Below are 15550 nucleotides of genomic sequence, written 5' to 3'. Positions count from 1 at the left end.
TTCCCAGACCCAGCACCCATGGATGACTGGTCTTATCCTATACCTGACATGCCTGACCCCACTACCTACCCCTCCAAGCCCTCCCCTCCTGATGACCACCTAGGGTTCGGCCAACTTATAAATAGGGCAGCAACATTCCACGGCGTTACAATGCACACAGACGCCCTTGAAGAGGACTTTCTCCTTGATACCTTTGAGCAGTCACAAAAGACTGTTCACATACTGCCCATGATCAAAGGGGTTATAAAGCATGCTACTGAAGTCTTTAAGGACCCTGTTCGAGCTAGGGTTCTCAACCCACGCATCGAAAAAAAGTACCGACCAGCCCCGCAAGACCCTGCATACATTAAGGCCCAGCTCCCTTTAGACTCCCTAGTCGTATCAAATGCCAGGAAGCGCGCTAACTCACAGACAACTGGAGAAACGCCTCCCCCAGACAAAGAGTCTAAGCTTGTAGAAGCCTCGGGCAAACGGGTCGCCGCGCAGGCGGCTAACCATTGGCGTATTGCGAATACCCAGGCCCTGTTAGCCAGGTATGATAGAGCGCATCATGACCAACTTGAGGACCTTATGCAACATCTGCCTGAACCTTTTAAGTCCCAGGCCTCTGACCTCATCCAAGAAGGCAAATTAATATCTAATGCCTCCATTAAATGCGCCTTAGATGCAGCAGACACTGCTTCTAGAGCGGTCAATACTAGCGTCTTACTCAGACGACATGCCTGGCTCCGTATTTCCGGTTTTAAACCGGAGGTTCAAACCGCAATTCTAGCTCAACCTTTCAACCAAGAGCAGCTATTTGGCCCTGCAGTGGATACTGCATTAGAAAAAATGAAAAAGGATAATGAAACTGCCAAGTCTATGGGAGCACTGCAGTCTCATCAAAACCGGGGTTCCTTTCGTCGCTCCTTTTATAGAGGAGGCTCCAAAAACACATCAACTGAGACCACGTCCACCTTTAAAAATTCTGGACAAACATCCCCTAACAGAGGTTATTTCCGGGGAGGTTATAGGGGAAACAATAACAAAGGTCGAGGGCGGGGCAACAACAACAACACCCGCACCTCACCAGCCACCAAACAGTGACTTGCCACCACTCCCCCCAGACCATTCCACTCCGGTCGGGGGGCGACTCCAACAATTCCTGCCTGTCTGGACTTCCATCACCACAGACAGGTGGGTAAGACAAATTATCCAGTCTGGCTACTGCCTCGAACTCATACAATCCCCCCCAAACATACCGCCCAAACAACGTCCAATGTCCTCGCATCATCTCTCTCTCCTCAAACAAGAAGTTCAATCCCTGTTACAAAAACATGCGATAGAACCAGTCCCCCTTCAACATCAGGGAAAAGGGGTATATTCTCTATACTTCCTCATTCCCAAAAAGGACAAAACCCTAAGGCCCATACTGGATCTCAGACTACTAAACCAGTATATACATTCGGATCATTTTCACATGACCACTCTCCAACAAGTCCTCCCACTTTTACAACAGGGAGACTTCCTCGCCACATTGGACCTCAAGGACGCATACTTTCACATCCCTATGCATCCCGCTCACAGAAAATATCTACGATTTGTGGTAGATGGGCAACACTATCAATTTACAGTTCTCCCATTCGGAGTAACAACAGCACCCAGAGTGTTCACCAAGTGCCTAGCAGTCGTGGCAGCGCATCTCAGAAGACAACAGATCCATGTCTTCCCCTATCTGGACGATTGGCTCATAAAAGCCAATACATACCAAAAATGCGTTCTCCACACTCATCGCACGATTCAAACTCTCCACGATTTGGGATTCACTATCAACTACCCCAAATCCCACCTACAACCTTCCCACTTACATCAGTATCTAGGAGCAACCATAGATACATCCAAAGCCATTGCCTATCCCAGCACAGCCAGGATAGCCAGTATACAAAATCTCATCTCTCAATTTCAAACTCATCCATCTCTTCCAGCAAGAGTGTTCATGCAGCTCCTAGGCATGATGGCGTCATGCATCTCCATAGTCCCACACGCACGACTTCAAATGCGTCCCTTACAGGAATGCTTAGCACAACAGTGGAACCAAGCTCACGGACAACTTACCGATCTGGTGTTGGTGGACAGTCGCTCACTTCGATCACTGAAATGGTGGAACACCATCAACCTGTCCAAAGGGAGACCGTTCTTAGAGCCTCTTCCACAAGTTGTGCTAACTACAGACGCATCTCTCACGGGGTGGGGAGCCCACCTCCTTCACCATACCACTCAGGGCAGATGGACCAGCCAACAAAAACTGCTCCACATCAACCACCTGGAACTCTTAGCAGTGTTCCTAGCACTAAAATCCTTTCAAATTCACCTAAAGAACAAAACTGTCCTCATACGCACAGACAACATGACGACAATGTATTATATACAGAAACAGGGAGGGACACACTCTCTCCAACTGTCCCAACTGGCACAGCAAATCTGGAGATGGGCAATTCCCCAGAACATCTACCTGTTAGCAGAACATCTCCCAGGGATCCACAATCAAGTGGCCGACCTCCTAAGTCGCCACACACAACAGATCCACGAATGGGAACTACACCCCAAGGTTCTACTCCCCTTCTTCCAAAAGTGGGGACAACCAGACATAGACCTGTTCGCCACTCCCGAAAACACAAAATGCCCAACCTTCGCCGCCAGGTTTCCACACCCACAGTCGAAGGGCAATGCCCTATGGATGAACTGGTCAGGCAGATTTGCGTACGCCTTTCCGCCTCTCCCACTAGTTCCATTTGTGGTACGCAAACTGAAACAACAGTCACTAACACTAATACTAGTGGCTCCCACTTGGGCACGTCAACCGTGGTTCACCACACTTCTGGAACTATCTTTAGTTCCACATCAAAAGCTACGCCTCTCCCCGGATCTATTAACCCAGAACCATGGAGAAATCAGACACCCAGATCCTCAAACACTGAACCTAGCGATCTGGCTCCTGAGGTCCTAGAGTTCGGTTACCTCAATCTCCCTCCAGACTGTATGAATATCATAAAGGAAGCCAGACGACCTACTACTAGAGCGTGTTATGCCGCTAAATGGAAACGATTTGCCATCTACTGCGCTAATAATGACATACATCCATTGGATGCTTCCATCCAAAACATCATTTGCTATCTACTACACTTGCAAAGATGCAATCTAGCGTATTCCTCTATACGTTTACACCTAGCAGCCTTGGCAGCCTACTTGCAAAATAGGCAACACCTGTCCCTTTTTAAGGTACCAGCCATCAAAGCGTTTATGGAAGGTCTCAAAAGAATTCTTCCCCCAAGATTGCCACCTGCACCAGTGTGGAATCTCAATGTGGTTCTAACAAGACTCATGGGTCCCCCATTTGAACCTATGCACAAATGTGAATTGCAATTCCTAACATGGAAGGTAGCCTTCCTTATCGCAATCACTTCCCTCCGCAGAGTAAGTGAAATACAAGCCCTTACACTTGAGGAACCTTTCTTACAACTACACCGTAACAAAGTGGTTCTTAGGACAAACCCTAAATTTCTTCCAAAGTGATTTCCCCTTTCCACCTTAACCAATCAGTAGAACTACCGGTCTTCTTCCCAAATCCAGACTCGGTAGCTGAAAGGGCCCTACATACCTTAGATGTTAAAAGAGCCTTGCTTTATTACATCGACAGGACAAAACCTTTTCGAAAGACAAAACAACTCTTTGTTGCTTTCGCGCCACCACACAAAGGCAACCCGATCTCCAAATCAGGAATAGCCCGGTGGATAGTTAAATGCATCCAAATATGCTACCTCAAGGCTAAACGTACACTTACAGTTCCCCCTAGGGCGCACTCCACGCGTAAAATAGGGGCTTCTATGGCCTTCTTAGGCAATATTCCCTTAGAAGACATTTGCAAGGCAGCCACATGGTCTACCACGCATACCTTCACTAAACACTATTGTGTTGACGTGCAGGCCAAACAACAGGCCTCCGTGGGCCAGGCTGTCCTAAAAACTTTATTTCAAGCTGCTGCAACGGATACAGGCGACCACCGCTAAGGGGAGCACTGCTGTATAATCTATCCTCAGTGTGTGATCTGCAGCTCATATGCCTCGAACGGAATATGCTACTTACCAGTATGCATCTGTTCTTGGCATGTAGAGCTGCAGAGTCACACACGCCCGCCCGCCTCCCCGGGACCTGTATCTGTTCCAGCATCCGTCTTACTTAGACATTACACATGGACATCCTTTCTTTCTTTTCTATATACTCCATCTTTTCCCATCATGGCGAAAAACAATCTGCCGATGGAGTGGATGCCCATGCGCACTGTTGTCCAGGGGAGGAGTCACCAACCTCGTGACCAAAGGCTTCTTCCGAAGACAACAACAACCTGCAATCATCCGAGCCCAACACCAGATGGCGATCTTATCCTCAGTGTGTGACTCTGCAGCTCTACATGCCAAGAACAGATGCATACTGGTAAGTAGCATATTCCTTACAAACCCCAAAGCGCAACAGAAAGAGCTTCCTGCCTCGCAAAAACTGTGTGATAATATCTCATTATTTTTCGAGGAAAAAAAAATTCAAAAAGAATTTCCAGTTTCTCCTGCTCATGATCAGGATTCCATCCCGGATCAAGTTCCAATGGAAGTCTCCTGCGCTAATCGAATCTTTGAACCAGTTTCACTAGAGCAGACACGTGAGGCCATAGGAATATGCAAATCAGGTTCACCGTTGGATGCTTGCCCCCGATGATTCTTCATAAAATCATAGATACGTTCAATCCTATTATAAATCATATAGTTAATTCCTCCTTAAGAACAGGCATAGTACCAGACGAGTGGAAGCTTGCACTGTTAAAACCGTTGAAAAGGAAACAAAGCATCGACTCTTCGGTGCTTTCAAACCTCCGCCCTATTTCTCTACTTCCCCTATTAGATAAAATAACAGAGAAATTCGTCCATAAGGAACTAACCAAATTCATTGAAGATCACAATATCCTTCACCCTCAACAATCGGGATTTCGCCCAAAGCACTCCACAGAATCGGCTCTCCTGGAGATAACTGACAACTCTAAAAACGACTGCCGATAAAGGCAGGAAAGCGGTTTTGATTCTTTTAGACTTGTCGGCTGCTTTCGATACCATTTCACACAACATTCTTCTGAAGCGTCTTGAACACAGCGGCATCTCGGGCATTGTGTTGGGATGGATTAAATCATTTCTCACTAACCGCTGACGAGAGCTTACCCTAGGTACATTTCTTTCAGCAGAGCGCAACATAACAACTGGTGTCCCTCAGGGCTCTTCATTAAGCCCATTGCTGTTTAATATTTATATGACCCCGCTCATCTCTCTGATTGGATCATTTGGTATAGAAGTTACATCATATGCAGACGATACCCAAATGATCCTTTCAGTAGATAATATTACCACAGATTCTGAATCCAATTTTAAAAGTTGCCTATCACCTCAGATGCAACACGGATAGAACGGAAATCCTCCCGATAGGGAAAGATGTTCTGTTCCAGCCTACTAAATGGTGGCCCGAGGGAACCACTCCTCCGCCAGACGCCAAGTATTTGGGAGTACAATTTGATCCTCCCACATGCCACAGCTGTAGCAGGGACATGCTTCAGCCTTATCAAATCGCAAAAAAAAAAAAATCTATTTTCTCCCTCTTGCCGCAAGGAAATTAGTGGCAGTGGCCTTGATTCTCTCGCGCTTAGATTATTGTAGCAGCCTTCTCGCAGGAGCTAATAAAGCAATTCTAAAGAAGTCACAGGTGGTTCAACACACGGTGGCATGGCTGGTGCTCAAACTCCCACGAAGATCCTCCGCATCTGCAGCATTAAAAAGTCTTCACTGGCTTCCGGTGTACAAGAGAATCCTTTTTAAAATTCTCCTGATCACCTATAGAGCCAGGCTCAACTTGGGACCCAAGTATCTTGCATGTTTTGCTCCATACACCACTACCAGGTCTCTCAGGTCATAATCAGCGAACCTGCTCAAACCCCCTACTTTCAGACATAAATTGAAAGAAGGAAAGACCGTGGCCTTCCTCGGGAACAAAGCCTGGAATTTACTTCCACCTCATCTAAGGCTACTTAAATCAGAAATTCAATTCAGGAAGGCCCTGAAGACTTGGGCATTTATTGCCCCAGACAAATTATGCCTCTCTCTTATTTAGTATCTTCACGGCCCACTCTCACCCCCAAACCAAGTCCGCGCCAGGATACTCCTTGCGGAGTGACAGACGCGCTTTACAAGTACCAAATTACATTACATTACATTACATGTGGAAGGCTAACAGACTGGAACCATTGCTCTATTCTGAAACATCGGAATCATAGCCTGATGTACAGAATCCTCTAAGGAGGAGGAATGGCTCGACCCACTGTTGTGTCCAGAACTGTCCCTATATACAGGGTGCACTGAGAGGGCTCTTGGAAACTTGGGCTTGTTGATGGGAAAAGACCAAGTTGAACAACCATGCAGTCATCACCGGCTAAGGAAGCAACACCAACTCCTGAAATGTGGCTTTGATAAGCCAATTGTCTAGGTAAGAGGATACTGGTATTCCCAATCTTCTGAGAGTAGCTGAAACTACTGCTATCACCTTCGTGAAGGCTCGAGGAGAGAAAATAAGACCAAATGGGAGCACCACATCCTGATAATATGCAGACCCCATCGTGATACAGAGATTTTTTTTGTGCAACTGCAGAATTGGGATGTAAAAGTAAGCATCCTGCAAATCGATTGAAACCATCCGTTGTTCTTTCTCCAGCGCAAGAACACCTGAGCTAGGGTTAGCATCTTGAACTTTCCTTGTTTGAGAAACCAGTTCAAAATCCGGTGGACTAGGATCGGACGCAAGCAACCGTCTTACTTGGGAATCCGGAAATAAAAAGAGTAGCATCCCTGAACCCTTTCCTGCTCTGGAACCAACTCCACTGCACCCTTTTGAAGGAGGGTTTGGACCTCCTGATGGGGGAGCTGAAGATGGTCTTTGGAAAGCAAATTCTGTTGGGGTGGAAAGGGTGGGAGAAATTCATAGAAAAGTAGGACATACCCCTTTTCCACCATATTTAACACCCATAAGTCCGTAGTTAGGAATCCCCACAGATGTAGAAACTGGGACACCCATCCTCCCACCAGTAAAGCATGTTCTAAGATTTGAGAACTAGTGCTGCTTTCCTGCGATGTTGGCAGAGGAGGATGAGGAGGAAGATGAGGGAAGGAGAACTGCTTGTTGTCTACCCCTCCCATGCACCCTGTAACTTCTGTAGAGGGGGTTGAATGGGTGCTGCTGTTGCTTCTGTTGCCCATGAAAAAAAAGCTTCTGAGAAAACCTCAATTTCTTTAGTTGCCTGTAGTCCTTGGACTGAGATTGAAGACCTAAAGAGCTGTTGCCTTGCACTCTTTAAAACATTTGAGTGTCATAAAAGGGCAAATCCATCAGAGCATTTTGCACGTCCCATGAAAACCCAGAGCATGCCTTCTGGTGGAAACCGAAGTGGCCATTGTTCTAGCCATAGAATCGGCAGTATCCAACCCAGACTATAACCTGGCAGGCTGCAGCTTGGCCATCATTCAGAAGTTCAGACAAATATCCCTGAACTTCAAACAGAGGCCTGGCACCAGGATGTGACGAGATTAAAAAGTAATGCAGAACGTACCTGATAATGGAACCAAAATCATTTGGTATCCCAGTATTTTGACTACAAGTTACCACTGATTCTCTCCGAGTATATAGAAGAGGGTTAGTGAAAATATTCAGCAAGTGGTATTATGGCCTTTTTCATGCGAATGCAGTAATGGTACACTGTAAAAACTCAAATTAAGAAAGCATAGTTTAACTTTAAAAAAAAAAAAGGAATAAAAAAAGGTAAACTTAAGTATTTTAGCCTCTCAGCACCGAGAGAAACTCCAGAAACGTTTTTAGGTCTCGCCTGAACCAGCGCTTTAGCGCTGCCCTCGCGAGAGCTTTTGTAAATGGGGGATTTGGAAGTGCAAACTAGTGCTTTCAGGCCTCCAAATACAGAGCATGTGCGCCGGGTGCGCGCACCATTTGGCAGCCTGCGTCATTCATTTCGCGGCTGCTTTGATGTTCTCAGTGAGCCGTGCGGCCACTGAGAACATCAAAGCGGCCGCGAAAGTGCTCACCATATGCCAGCCTGCGTGCCTCTCTCCCCTACCCCCTCCCTTATCCCACTTCCTGCTTGTTTTTTTTTTTAACTGCAACATGTTTTTGTCAATGTTTGGAAAAGGAAAAGGAATCATGTGCAAGTCACACATATATAAACACATATTTTAATTCACACACACAAAAGGGCACACAATCCAGCTGCATAAATCAAAACAAGCATTGGCAAAGCCAACAAGTCTGACTTGTATGTGCTAACACATGTAGTACAGGTATGCACACATGCAATTTGCATGCAATAGCCTCCTTTGGTCAAATCTTTTGTCTTTGCCAATGCTTGTTTGATCCGGCAGACACATTTCAGTACCAGTATCCTGGAAACAATGGTCCTTATTCAGGCAGGTTATGTTAGAAGATTTACCGCCTACTGGTGGCCTTAAAGGTCCTGTGCTTGTGAGCCGTCAGTGTGTGTTTACTTCAGATCCAACTCCATCTGCATTCGTCCACTCCAGGTTTGGCAGCAGGCTTGGTGTCACTGTGCTGAGAGAAGACAGCAGCATGCTGGCCTCGCCTCCTTCATCATTAGTGCTCCCCGCGAGCCACGACAGAGGGAGATGCGGTAGCCGACGAGAGCGCGCGCCTCTGGCTTGCTTGAAGGGAGCCCGTTTTCAGTGACTGTGGGCGCGTGATTTGTACAATTAGATGCAACTTGAAACGATTCAGCTCTCTGAACACTCATTCGATTTTATGATACTGGCAACGGAGGAGTGACCTGACATACTTTTGTTGCGTTTCCTTAGCAGCACAAAAACAGAGGCCTTCAATTTAAAGGAATAGCTGAATTATTTATTACCCAAGTCAGCAGTTCTCATTACCGACCTCGGAAGGCTGATTGGCTGATACAGCTAAGAGTTTGATGGCTTTCAAATCCGTGATTAAACTACTTCGAACCCGCTCATCGACCCATCAAGCAATCTAGGCCTTTTGTTTTTTTGCATATTTATATAGCGCGAACTCGACCCGAAGGTATCGGAGCGCTTTACACGTGCACCGTATTTACATTGGCACGGGGAGATTAAGTGTTTTGCCCAGAATCAAAGGATGTGGACGCGACCCCGAGGCTCGAACCCTTGTTTCCAGCACCAAATTCGGCAGTCTAGCCAACTGACCACATCCTCTCCCCTGATAGTTTGACTTGGCACCGCTCTGTGAGTCACCTGTAACTTTTGTAATGCAACCCATTGCAATATTACAGACACACTACACATCACAACAGGTGTATTTTGTGTTAAAGCTCTCTTTTATTTAAGTCAGTAGTCTTGATATCAGCACTGGAAGAATGAAAGGATGAATAGGCATAACGCTTTGCAGAGAAACAAACTTATTACTAAGGTGCTGATTTACAATTGTGCAGACAGCGTACTCTGTCACAGATGTGGCGGAATACCCTGTTCCCCAAAACCTTGCCCCTTCCACCTTATTTAGACTTGGGTAGACTGCCAGCTTCCGTTGACGGATCCGCTGTAGGCTCAATCGATGGAAAGCTTCCGCCGACAGCCTGATGGAGAAGGGGCCATTAGACGAAATACTTTCCACCCTTCTCCTTATTGAAGGTAAATCCTGCTGGTGAAGGACGAATAAAATAACAAGCATTTGCAATGAAATAGGTCTCGTAATTACGCGAGTTTGAGCTATTGGCATTATAAATGACAATGCCTTTTATTTATGTGTCTGTTTGTAAAACATAAATAAAAGGCATTGTTATTTACAATGCCAATAGCTCAAACTCGCGTAAATACGAGACCTATTGCATTGCAAATGCTTGTTACTCCTGGCCTAAGAAGTAGGATCAGGGGGCACAGTGCAAAAAGCACACTACAGGTCCAAAAAGCAAGTCTGTAGCTGGTAGGGAAGCAGTTACCAATAAAATCGAAAGAGAAGAAGGGAGAAAAAGAGAGGCAGTGTGTTATTGGTTAAAATAAAGGTTGAACCCAACCTCCAAAAATAATTCTGATTTACTGAGTTTTATCTTACCATCTAGAGTTTAAGTACATTTTTTCAATAGTGTATTTGCATTTTCTCCTAGATTTTCGGTAAAGCTGTATGTATCTTGTAACTTCTGTAAGGGATTTTGTTCGCTTCGCTACGTGCAATGGTGCACACTCTCTTCTCTTTTATTCCTCCGTTTATGAAAGCAATCCTTCTCTGATTCAATTACAGGGAGCTGGATGACCGGAAGAAGATTCAGCATTTATTGGCACTTGTCGGCACAGACACAGGAGAAATCACTTACTTTCACAAGGAGCCCCCAAATAAGGTAAGGCCAGCTTTGAGCAGGAGGTTACAGCTACCCATCTCATTAGTGAGTGGGGGGTTCTTCTGCAGTGCCGCTGTGGCAGTGCTAGCGGGGCGACGTCGAGACTTGATCAAGAAAATACACACCCACACACACCTAGATAGAGATGTATATGTATGTATGTATGTATATAAATCTGGATAACTTGTAAACGCTAGATTATTCTATCTCTTGGGGATCCTGAATAATATGTAAATAATTGTGTGGGTGTAAGTATACAGGTTTTCGCCAAAAGGAGTTTGGACACTCAAGTGGACACGTAGGCATTGAATTTGAGCTGGAAAGTGTGTTGCATTTGTAGCAATGATTTGTACTAAATATCAGATTGAAGATTTTCTAGCCACAGCGCAAGGTGTTTTAGAAGCCATTAAGCAGCAAAAGTTGGTTGCTAGAATAAGTAATCAGAAAATGGTCTTCAGCTTTTTAAGAGCCTTTCTGAAGCCAAAGCGGTTATCTAGTTTATATTGATTAGAGAATGCAGTAGGAAATATTTTATCATTGGCAGAATTCAAGATGGGGTTACTTTTATTAGTGTTGCTCAGAATTCATGCCTGTCCATTGTAGGAAAGAAGAGTCTGCTTCTTACGGTTGGTTACCCTCACTTTTTGCTCATGTATCACTGTTTTGGACTAGTCTGACTGGGATCCTGCTATCCAGGAGTCCAGTCTATCTGCTTTCTCCCTTAAACTGCGATCTATGTACTTTAGGTACCATGCAGATTGGATACTGAGGTACCCTTATCAGTCCCTAGTATATGGTACAACATATACCCAGGGCATAGGTACCCCAGAGGCTTCCCCTTGGCTGAAGCATGTATTATGCCACCCATGAGAGGCCATTCAAAATGACACGACAGGTCTGCTACAGCAGTCTGTGTAAGATGATGCTTGCACCACTTACTTAGATATAGGTTCACTATATCTATCTAAATCACTACACTTAAAAACCTATCAGTCACTCCTATGGCAGGCCTTATCAATCCTGAAGGCAGGGTGCTGGGCTTTACGCGAGTGGGTGCCCCTGCATGAGTAGGGCCCCTCTACAGCCTTTCGGAGACCATTCTTCGGGGTTGTCTGTGATGCAGCCAGACATATAATTTTAAGTGAATTATAACCTTGTGGTAAATACTAACTTTAAAACGGCTGCTTAGAAACATGTCATGTTTGGTGTCAAACACCTTGGAATCATACATCCACACCAGTAATTGGTGTGGGAGGTATGATTCCACACTTCTAGAACCACTACTGTGGGTCACCGGTCTACCCAGTACCAGCTTTCTCGACCTGGGCAGCACAAACTGGATGCAGCCAGCCACAGACACGATTCTGCTCTCCTGCTGCTGAGCCAAACTTGCGCAGAGGAAGGCATGACAATAGGCATCCTGTCACAGGGAGGTGTATTCACCTCCCAGACAGGATTTAGTGTATTGGGGCAGCGTGGGTGCACTCAAGTGCCAGAAAGTCTGCACTGGGGGCACATTTGGTTTCCCTGTGCATAGTCCTGCTTAAACCAGTTCTGGGAGCCATTGGCTACTGCTCTGGCGCGAAACTGGACAAAGGGCATGGATGTAGCCACCCCTCTGTGCTGCCCCTCCGCTAGGAGGGTCCACATAATCCATCCAACCCCTTCCCATGGGTATAAAGTGGGTTACCTGACTACAGGACTTTGGATTTTACCTGGACAAGATTCTGCTAAGAAGAAACCAAGTACCTCGACTGCCTACACATCGTTTGCATGACTGAAGAATCTTCCTTGGAGTAAAGGAGTTACTCCCCTGCAGCAGCAGGCAACTCAGCGCATCTGACCGTTTTGCTTCTCCAGAGCTCCTGCGGACTCCGAAGATTTCAGCAACACAGGAGGTGGGTTCCCGAAGGTCCCTGAGGTAGATCTGACCTCTCAGCGATTCTGAGTCCAGTATCCCTCGTGAGGGCCGTGCAACCCGAGAACCCCTGTGCACCGTGTACATTTGCAAGTGCATATGCTTTTTGGCGATCCCTGAGCTTGTGCATTGGACTCCGTGTAGTCCTGACCCCGAGCAGTATTTGCACCGAAGATATCCGGCCTCCACTCACAGAGTGCTCTGTGGGCTGGTGCTTTGCAGACTCGCTTGAGGTCACCTCGCGATCCCTGGTCCGTTGGCCTGTGGGTCCTGGCGAGGGTCACCTTGTTAATTCTTGGGCTTTCCTGGTTGCTCCAGACATGCCCCGACTCCTTATTGCTTGGAGAGTCCCCTGGACCTTGCTGATCCACACCGAAACCTGTTTGCTCTGCCCACGTGGGTTGCATTTGCCCAGGTTTGTTAGTGCTCCAGCCAAAACCGACCCCTCGGCACAAGACATCCTTCATGGGGCAGCTCACCTCCGGATCCTGGTCGCCCTCAACGTCTCCTGGTCCCTTTTGGCTGCAGAGTCAAGCATCTCTTCTTCGCACCTGAAGCACCCGATATCGGTGGGCATTCGACTACCGAGCCCCTGGTCACCTGTCGTGACCCAGACTCTGTACCCTCTGCTTTCAGGTTCCTCTCACCCCGAATCCAGGCTTGGATTCCACTGGACACTCTTCGCCTTCCTGGCAGCAGTACTTCCTTGCAGCTCTCCATTGAAAACGACAAAGGTTTCCGACACCACGTGACTCCTATGTACCCAGCTCCTCTGGGATAGGTAACACGGGTACTTCGGTTGAAGTCCTCGTAGAAGTGTCCTTAAACTCTAGCTTTACAACCTCGACTTTCCCATAGAGTTCTATGGAGCACGCGGTCGTGTTTCCTCACTGCACCCGTCCTCCGTGGGCTCCCTGTGTCACTCCTCTGGGTGGTTCCTTGGGGTCCCAGCGATTCTACGTGCCCTAGGCACTGTGTCTATTGAAGTCGTGATTGTTGTACCATTTTTGTAGTATATGGTTCGGTCTCCCCCTGGAGCCCGCTGTGTATTGTGCTACTTACGAATGTTCTATTGACTCAGTATTGTGTGCTTTATGTTCTAATCTCGTGTAGAGATTAGTAGAGACAGTTATATTAATAAATACCTATTTTTATATAACTACTGTGTGGTTCACCTTTCATTTAGTCATTCAGGAGGTGATGTTCTGGTAAAACAAGCTGCTTTACATTCCTTCAAGATCAAGGCTAAAGGCTGCTCTTCACAGCTACCACTAGGATAGCTTTCTAAAGGTTATCTTTGACCTCATACATCATAAGGGTCGTGTGGACTGGTACAAGGTGCCCACTTTAACTAGTGGACAGCATATACCAACCCACCTTCTTACATCCATAATTCTCAATTATTTTTCAGTGAGACAGACATGTTCTTCTAGAACAAATCAAATAGGTAAGGCGAGGACGAGTGGGGGCTGGGGATATGAGGGAAGTTTCCTTAGTTCTTCATAAATGCTTCCTGACACAAATTGCGTCCGACCTTCAGGAACGCCATGTTTAGAGGCCTTTCAAAGATTGGGGTTCTGCATGGCAAGAATTAAGGAATATACTACAGATTCCGATTATATACCTGCTCCCGTTTGCGACTTCATGTGTTCTTTTCTAGGTCGAGCCTGGGCAGCGCATGCGCTGCTCTGCGAGGCATGCTGTATTAGAGTATGGATTTGAAGCTACCCCCACGCTCCGCCCATATTTGTCATTGGGTTGTGTCATTGCCCTTCCTCAATGCTGGCTTCTGATTTGTTAATAGGCTTTTTAGTCCCTCCTTAGTACCGCCTTGTCTTTATTTGCACCCTCCCATGTGGACTGGCCCTTTTACATCTGTTGTTCTTTAATGAGTTTCTCCTACTGCAGGCACTGCATGTTTTCCTGCAACATTCAGCGCGCCGTGTGCACTTTCACTTTCCAAGCAGCCCGGGACAACGGCGGCTGCTTTTTAAAAAATAAAATAGGTCTTGCATTTGCGAGAATTTAAGCTATTGGCATTGTAAATGACAATGCCTTTGATTTATGTGTTAATGATCAAAACAGATAAATAAAAGCCATTGTCATTTACAATGCCAATAGCTTAAATTCAAGACCTATTGCATTGCAAATGCTTGTTTTTACAGGAGCGTGGTATAAAATTATTATAAAGTAGTGGTTCGAATTATCTCTATTTCAGCTCTCTTTATTCCTTTACCTGCCCACCATGAAAAGGAATCTGTGGAAACTTTTGTTTGATGTTTTATTTGATTAAGAGGCTGTTATATTTTGTGCTAAATTCTGTTGATTTTTTTTCTTATTTTAAATTAGTCCTTGGCATGTTTGAGAAATACATATTGTTTATATTTTATTGAAATCACTCATTAGGTGCAGCACATAGTTACTATCATTAGGGCCACCTAATTATCTTTTATTGTCGTATCAAGCTTAATATTCGTGCGGTCACACCTGGTAGATTTCCTTAGCTCCAAAACAAATCTACCCTTTATGCAGAAAAAACACTAAAGGTCTTTGAAAACCATACACACTGTTTTGAAAATTGTTTTTGCTTGACTGGGAGCCTGTGAAGCTCCCTCTCTGCATATGTTGCAGATGATCTTCTAGGCCTATCCAGAGCCAGTTTGGTTGCTGCAACATGAACTCTATATAACTTGTGTATCAGAAAATGTGGAGCTCCTAGAAAGTAATCTAACCTGCTCATGACCACACTATGCACTATCAGGATTTTGGCACTTGTTGAATGCATGGGAAGAAGTTTTCACAGAGCCCGCCAGAGCGAAAAAGAAGTCCCAGCTACATTGGTGACTTGACCTTCAACAGACAGTTTATTTTCAAAGACTACTCTCAAATTGCGGATTGAGTCCGAAGAAGGTGGTTCTTCTTTTGTTGGCATAGGCCATATTTTAGCCGGGAGAATTAATAGAACTTTATTGGCTGAGTAGCACAAAAGCTCAGTTTTGCCTCCATTGAATTTCAAAGAGTTAGTGTTCAGCCAAGTAACGAATGCCCTTCATACATTTGTGAAAGATCTTAATCACTGTCTGATAGTCACTATCCAGTGACAGAATTAGCTGTAAGTTGTCAGCATAATTATCTAACCTAATATTATGAGTTTTGATGAGGATCACCAATGGCCTCAT

At 45.7% G+C, this 15550-nt stretch overlaps 1 protein-coding gene across 2 annotated transcripts in view; it reads left to right on the top strand.

Annotated features, from left to right (window-relative positions):
- The window catches only part of CCDC77 (coiled-coil domain containing 77), a 269618-nt gene that overhangs the window by 67334 nt on the left and 186734 nt on the right, over nt 1-15550 (top strand). For both annotated transcript variants that reach the window (XM_085652269.1, XM_085652270.1), the window contains one exon: nt 10357-10453. In XM_085652269.1, the coding sequence (XP_085508395.1) occupies nt 10357-10453 (97 nt within the window). The remainder of the gene's footprint in view (nt 1-10356; nt 10454-15550) is intronic.

The sequence above is a fragment of the Triturus cristatus genome, chromosome 4_1, assembly GCF_964204655.1.
Source record: "Triturus cristatus chromosome 4_1, aTriCri1.1, whole genome shotgun sequence".
In the NCBI taxonomy this organism is placed as follows: Eukaryota; Metazoa; Chordata; class Amphibia; order Caudata; family Salamandridae; genus Triturus; species Triturus cristatus.
Note: the sequence above shows the minus strand (reverse complement) of the source record. Positions and strands in the feature narration are given on the sequence as shown.